This window comes from Amblyomma mixtum, chromosome 1 (assembly GCF_055824585.1).
Source record: "Amblyomma mixtum isolate Tamu chromosome 1, ASM5582458v1, whole genome shotgun sequence".
In the NCBI taxonomy this organism is placed as follows: Eukaryota; Metazoa; Arthropoda; class Arachnida; order Ixodida; family Ixodidae; genus Amblyomma; species Amblyomma mixtum.
Window position 1 is genome coordinate 17,910,061 of NC_143012.1, and position 6,543 is coordinate 17,916,603.

The 6,543-nt window shown below is 52.5% G+C and overlaps 1 protein-coding gene across 1 annotated transcript; it reads left to right on the forward strand.

The window, feature by feature from the left end:
* Window positions 1-1,185: 1,185 nt before the first annotated feature.
* LOC149365609 (endothelin-converting enzyme 2-like) lies at window positions 1,186-3,639 on the forward strand. Its single transcript, XM_089568930.1, has one exon. The coding sequence runs from the start codon at window positions 1,186-1,188 to the stop codon at window positions 3,637-3,639; it is 2,454 nt and encodes an 817-aa protein (XP_089425056.1).
* Window positions 3,640-6,543: the final 2,904 nt, after the last annotated feature.

Genomic DNA, 6,543 nt, shown 5'->3' on the forward strand with positions numbered 1-6,543 from the left:
TTCACATTTTAAACAAGATTTGTCCCACAAAATACCCAGGTTACTCTCCTTGGCGCGGATCAAGACCCACGCTCTATTCAGATCTTTTAACAATGCTAGGACAAACCAGACCAAAAGTTAACAGTGCCAAACCCAAATAGTGGTAAACAGTGCCAAACAGTGGTAGACGGCGACAAACTGGACCAGCACACCTGGATCATCCAGGTAGCGCGCAAATAGCTGCTGCCAGAGGGGCCCTGGTCTATGGGCACCGACCATCCAGCTCCTGCATGTTGTTCTTTTGGCTAAATAATTTTTTCTCTCTCTCTTCATTAATATTCATCTTCCTCTCGGGTACAGCGCGCATCTTTTGTGTCGTCACTGCAGCAGCCGCGGGAAATGGACAAGGTAATGTGAATTCTAAAGCGCCATACAAATCCATTTAATTGGAGTTGCCTATTCACGGCGAAAAATTCTACATGTCCACTTAGCGGACAAACGTGGCAGCGTTTCAGATATGTGCGTCAGAATGGGAGTTACGCGACTTCCTTTAGTGGTTTAAAGCAGCACCAATTATCTACTGCGTGTAATGCAATGACAATTTGTACTGGACGAGAACACGCAGAAAAGGCGCTTCTCAATTTATTTAGGTACCTCTGCTAGAAACGTCGGCAACGAAAGATAGCTTTTTGAAATCGGCGTTCCATCTGCGATGTATAGTGAAATATCGCGTTCTGCGACACTCGGTTCCAAAATCGTCTTCAAAATACCGCGGTGTGGTTCACCGATGCGCTTTGCGTAAAAGTACTAATGTATCTTACAAGGGTAGACGTGTGGGCTAGTTGCTGCTTCATGCTTATCAAAACAGCGCACAAAGACACGGACGCAGACAGAAGGGACACACACAGCGCTGTATGTCCCCCTCCTGCTTGCGTCCTTGCCTTTTTGCGCTGCTTCAAGAAGCGAAATATTCATGTATGACCACGGCCAGCTGATAAGCAACGCGTGGTATGCACACAATATGAGCGTACCAGATATAGCGCTCACGTGAGGAGCAGAAAAGAAAGAAGCGGAATCGGCATTATAAAGAGGTGAAGAAGAAGAAGAAGAAGACGAAACGCAGGCGCCTCGTTCGGCACCACGAGGAACAATACCACGAGGACACGAGCAGTTCTCACATACGATTCGTCGAAGCCCCGAGGAGCCATGAACGGGCAGATGGCTGTTCCACGTCGCCAGGAGCGGCGAGCACAAAGAATGTGGTCTCGAACGGCTGGCGAAGGCTGCGAGGCGCCCTCGACGACGAGCGGAGGACTAGACAGGAGGCAACGGGCGGTGGGTCTAGGTCCCCTGCTGTCATCATTCCTGGGAGTAGCACTGACACTGAGCGCCATCACCATCGGCCTGTCGGTGCTCCGCCATCGGAGAGTCTCCGAGAGAAGCGGCGTCCTTGGCATGGGACGGAGCTCGTGGAACACCTGCAACTCCAAGCTCTGCATGGCGCACTTCCGTCGCCTCAAGGACTCCCTGAACCGGAGCACGGCGCCGTGCGACGACTTTTACCGCTTCGCGTGCGGCGCTTGGCATCCTCGTGCGGCCAAGTCTGAGACCGCATTCCGGGACCTCCTGGCCGTGGCCCAGCAGGACGCCATCCGCTACCTGGAGGCCTCGAACAACGCCTCGAATAGAACAGCGGTGCCAACCGGAAAGGTCCTGGTGTCCAATCCCCGTCCGGACCTGAGCATCAACCGAGCTGAGCGGGCGTACCAGGTCTGTCTGCACAGCAGTAGGAGTACCAGGGACGTCGCTTTGCTGACCGAGTTCCTCGCCAACCGCTCACTGTCCTGGCCCGAGCGCACCACGGTGGCCGCGCAGCCTCTGGACGTACTCCTGGACCTGGACATCAACTGGAATCTGGGTCTGTGGTTCTCGGTTCGTGTCACACCTGTACCGGGCCGCAACCAACGGCAGGTGCGCGTGGGGTCCGGCATCGTGTCCAGCGATTGGAAGCGGGCCCTGGACACAATGGTAACGCGAGGCGTGTACAAAGCACGCGTGCGTCGCTTTCACGACGCCCTGCGCGGGAGAAGCTTCGCAGCCATGAACGACAAGGAAGTGGAGGATCTCCGCCGTGACGAGTCAACGATCGTCGATGCCCTGTCCGGCTCGGCGGCTGGTGGCCAGAACGAACTGGCCTTTCCGCTGAAGCAGATGCAGAAGCTGGCCACCCCTCGCCTTACCACCGCCCAGTGGGTCACTCTCCTCAACTGGCACCTCAGCAAAGCCCTGAGGGTGACCGAGGCTGACCGCGTCCTCGCCACGAACGTGAAGCTGCTGCAGGCAGTCGACTCTCTGCTGAGCTCTCTCCCTGCTGAGGTGGTGCTATACCAGCTCGCATGGTCGCTGGTGCAGCTGCTCGGGTGGATGGCCGACTCCTCGCTTCCGGGCCGACCCACGGCGCACGAGATGGGCGATATGCGGAGCTCCGACTGCTTCTGGGCCACGCACAGGGCGTTCGGGGTAACCTTCCTCTCCGGCTACATCAACACTAGCTACCCGCTTCACTTGCGCGCCTCAGTGGACGGCATTCTGATGACCATCACTCAGACGGCCATCAACCTCTTCCTGAAGGCATCGTGGATCGACACCGAGAGCCGGGCGGCCGCCGTCGACAAATTGCGCCGTATGAACATTTCCCTCTGGCCTTCCGACTCCTATTTCAATGCTTCGGAGGTGGCAGCCATATTAGAGAACTTCCCGGTGCCCAGAGAGGATGGTGCCGTGTTTCGGTACTGGCTTGACGCATTGTCGGCTCGCCGAGCTCTCCTTGGCAGGCGGAGGGACGTGGCCAATGCCTTCTACCCTGGAGACGTGCAGTCGCAGCGGGCCCTCTTCCGCTACCACTACTACCTAAACGAACTGGCTGTCTCGCTACACGCGCTACGCAGCCCACTGTTCGTGGAGGGAGGGGGCCTCGCCGTCAACATGGGAGGGCTTGGAGCCCACTACGCCGCCGCCCTGGCCCGGGCGTTCGACCCTCGAGGCGTCATCCTGGACGGTCGCGGTTCCGCCTCCGGTCTTTGGTGGGGAAAGTACTCGTACCAGGACTACGAGCGGAGGACAGCGTGCCCAGCGACCACCGCCAATGGAGCCGAAGGAGGTGCGCAGGCCTTCGAGGGAGTCGCTGCCATCGAGATAGCGTACGCAGCCTTCAACGCGTCACGCTCTATCGCCGGCCAGGGTACGCGTACGCGTCAGAGGCAGCGCACCTTCCTGGGCCTGTCAGAAGATCAGGCCTTCTTCGTCGCCTTCTGCCAGGCGTCCTGCGCGCGTGAGCCCAGCGAGCGACAACAGCTGTCCTGCACACTGCCGCTGAAGAACTTCCGCGAGTTTGCCGCCGCCTTTACGTGTCCCGTGGCGTCGCCCATGAACCCAGCGCAACGGTGCGGCTTCTTCGAGGCCAGCGACCAGCGGGCTGCCCGTGAGGATGGGGTTAGGAGTAGGGATGCCGGTGCAAGTGCGGCCACAGCTGCGAGTGCGAGTGCTGGTGCTGCCACTGCAGTGACGTCCTGGACGCGGCCACCGGCGCGCCGGAGCGGCAGTGACGATGAGGATCCGTTGACACTGGCGCCGACGGGTCTCGGGGGGCATATGTTCTGACAGCCACCCATTTTATGAGAGAACTTTATGGTGGTTGCTAGCCGCCATATTTTTGAAACGGACTTTGATCGAACGTATCGGCGCGAGACGTTCGTTGCCGAAAGCCATGCGGTTTTGATGCAGTAAAGTAGGCGCACTAGAGCGCGCAAATGTGCTTGTGTGTTCCTCTTGAAGAGCCTTGATTTCAGGAATAAATGTCGGCCCGATGTGGCTGAATCACGGTAGCTGAGAACTATAATTCATAGCTGTAAATTAATCCATAGATGCGTTGCATACCATTTTCGGTGTCAGTTCGGGCTCTTGAGCGATTTATACACTAGCATTCCTGCATTTCCATCCAATTCCATTTATTTAATTCCATCCAATTTCCTTATAAGCGCTGGTCCTCAAGGGTAACGGAGTGGGTTCCAAGAGAAGGCAAACGTAGTAGGGAACGGCAGAAAGTTAGGTTGGCGGATGAGATAAAGAAGTTTGCGAGGATACAGTGGCCGCAACTGGCAAAGGACAGGGTTAATTGGAGAGACATGGGCCTTTGCCCTGCGGTAGGTGTAGTCAGGCTGATGGTGATGATGATGAATTTCCTCATTGTGGATGATTTAAAACACGAAATATCTCCTTTAGACAAAGGGCCACTTCCGCGCGTGCGTGCTTCTAATTATTAAAGCGAATATAAGGTTCAAGCAATGCCCTTCTCACTCGCTCTGCCAGCAAATCTGGCACAACGGAATACATATTTGAAACAAAAATATGGCTACGAACCAACTAGCTCAGACCTAAGTACTTGTGGTCGAACTAGTCTCGCGTCCGAATCCAACGCAATAGACAGTCTCGCGGCCGAATAAGCGAAATTATTCATATCTGAACTTGAGCTGCGGTACGCGATTTTTGCAGAATTAACGTGCCTCACGCTACTTTAGCCGTCGTAGTGTGCATGACGGGAAAAAATTCGCAGGGGCCCCTAATTCCATTACGCGTTGGCAATGCGGCAGAATTAGCAGTTGTTGCCATTTTCATTTTTATTTTCATTTTTTTTTTCATTTTTTTCTAAAGGCAGTTGTTGCCTTTACCGTAAGCGACGTTTCTTCCGGTCTGGTGACGTCGTTCCCTTCAGCCAATGGGCAAATTTTATGACAGACGACGCATTTTGGCCACATAGTGCTTCTAATGCTATCGTATAATAATAATAATAATAGGAAGAAGAAGAACTAGGAGGAGGACAAAACTTGGCCAATCCCCCCGCGTGGGTATGTGCCCTTTTCATATGGAGAAGAAGAAGAGGGAGTGTTGAGTCATGCTGTCGGCCGAAGGTCTCTTGAAGTCGTTCCCTCTACTCTTTTTCTATCCGAACACACTGAAGTAGGCGTGTTCGGAGCGAAAAGTTGGCCTGTATCGATAGCGTACCACGCCCTGATAGTAAACCACTTGCACCAAAAAACAGACCTTTTAAAGGCTACAAAAGGCTTAAAAAAAAACGCAGGTGTCGCCATCACCGGCCGATTGAGCCAGTAGAATGCATGCATCGACACACTTTAACCCAGGATCCCAGAGGCTATGCTTCACAGCCATTCACTTCAAAACGGTGCAATCCGTACTTTTTGTTAAAATTTGAAGCGACTGTAGAGAACTTCAAAATCGAATTTGCCCGCCAAGAAATGCGTATTTTGCTGCAAGACGAACGTCAACATTGCTAGAAAAAGACAGGGAACCAATTCTTACTGGTAGCTGTAACTGGATGGAGCTGTCCCTGCTATCATTTTAACTTCCTAAAGGGACAAATCGATGTCAGTGCACGTTAAAGAACCCCAGGTGGTCGAAATTTCCGGAGCTCTCCACTACGGCGTCTCTCATAGCCTTAGTCGCTTTGGGACGTTAAACCCCATAAACCAACCAACCAAAGCGATAAATGGGCTAGGTGGATGTGAAAGAGGAGCGGACCGGATTAATTTAGATCATATGGAATCAATCAATCAATCAATCAATCAATCAATCAATCAATCATTCAATCAATCAATCAATCAATCAATCAATCAATCAATCAATCAATCAATCAATCAATCAATCAATCGGTGAAAGTATGGCCTAGTTGCTAAATTTTTGCGTTTACATGAAATTTTTTGGATGCGCAGTTGAGGAAAGTTTGCTAGATGCGGGTTTGCGGAAAAAGGTAATTTAGCGATATGTTCTCATGTCTCTCCTGTTCACGTCGTCACCCATTGCGGCCTTCCTTCATCCCTTCCCCAGAGCAGAGTAGCAGGCTAGATAGCGACCCTTCAGGCCGAACCCTTTGGCTTACTGTACATGCGCTAAGTACGAAACAATGCAGATTTGGGCGTCTATAGAATCTATGGCGCTCCACAAACAACAAAAAAGGGAACACATTAAACGGACGCGAACTTCCGCTGTGTTTATTTCGTAAAAAAAAAAGGATCCAACAATTAAATGCAGCTGACCGACCTTGTCAGGCTGGCGGGGAAGGCCAGAGGGCTCCGGGAAGGTTTTTAACATTTCTTTTAAACAACGCACTACGGCGCCCTTTATAGCCTGAGCTGTTTTGGGACGTTCAACCCCCATAAACAAAACTAAACTTTAAACAACGTTTACTCACTAGTAGAAAGTGAAGAAAAAAACGTTTATGGTTTATCAGGATTTAACGTCTCAGAGCGACTGAGGCTGTGAGGGACGCCGTAGTGGAGAGCTCCGGAAATCTCGACCACCTGGGGTTCTTTAATGTGCACTGACATCGCACAGAACACGGGCCTCTAGAGTTCCGCCTGCATCGAAATTCGACCACCGCGGCCCGGAAAAAAAAATGTGACCGGACATTTACTTCTGTAGAGATGAAAATTCCAGCAGTAACTAGGATGGTGTGAAAAAGCCGGCGCACTGATCTATCTTGCAGGGGTA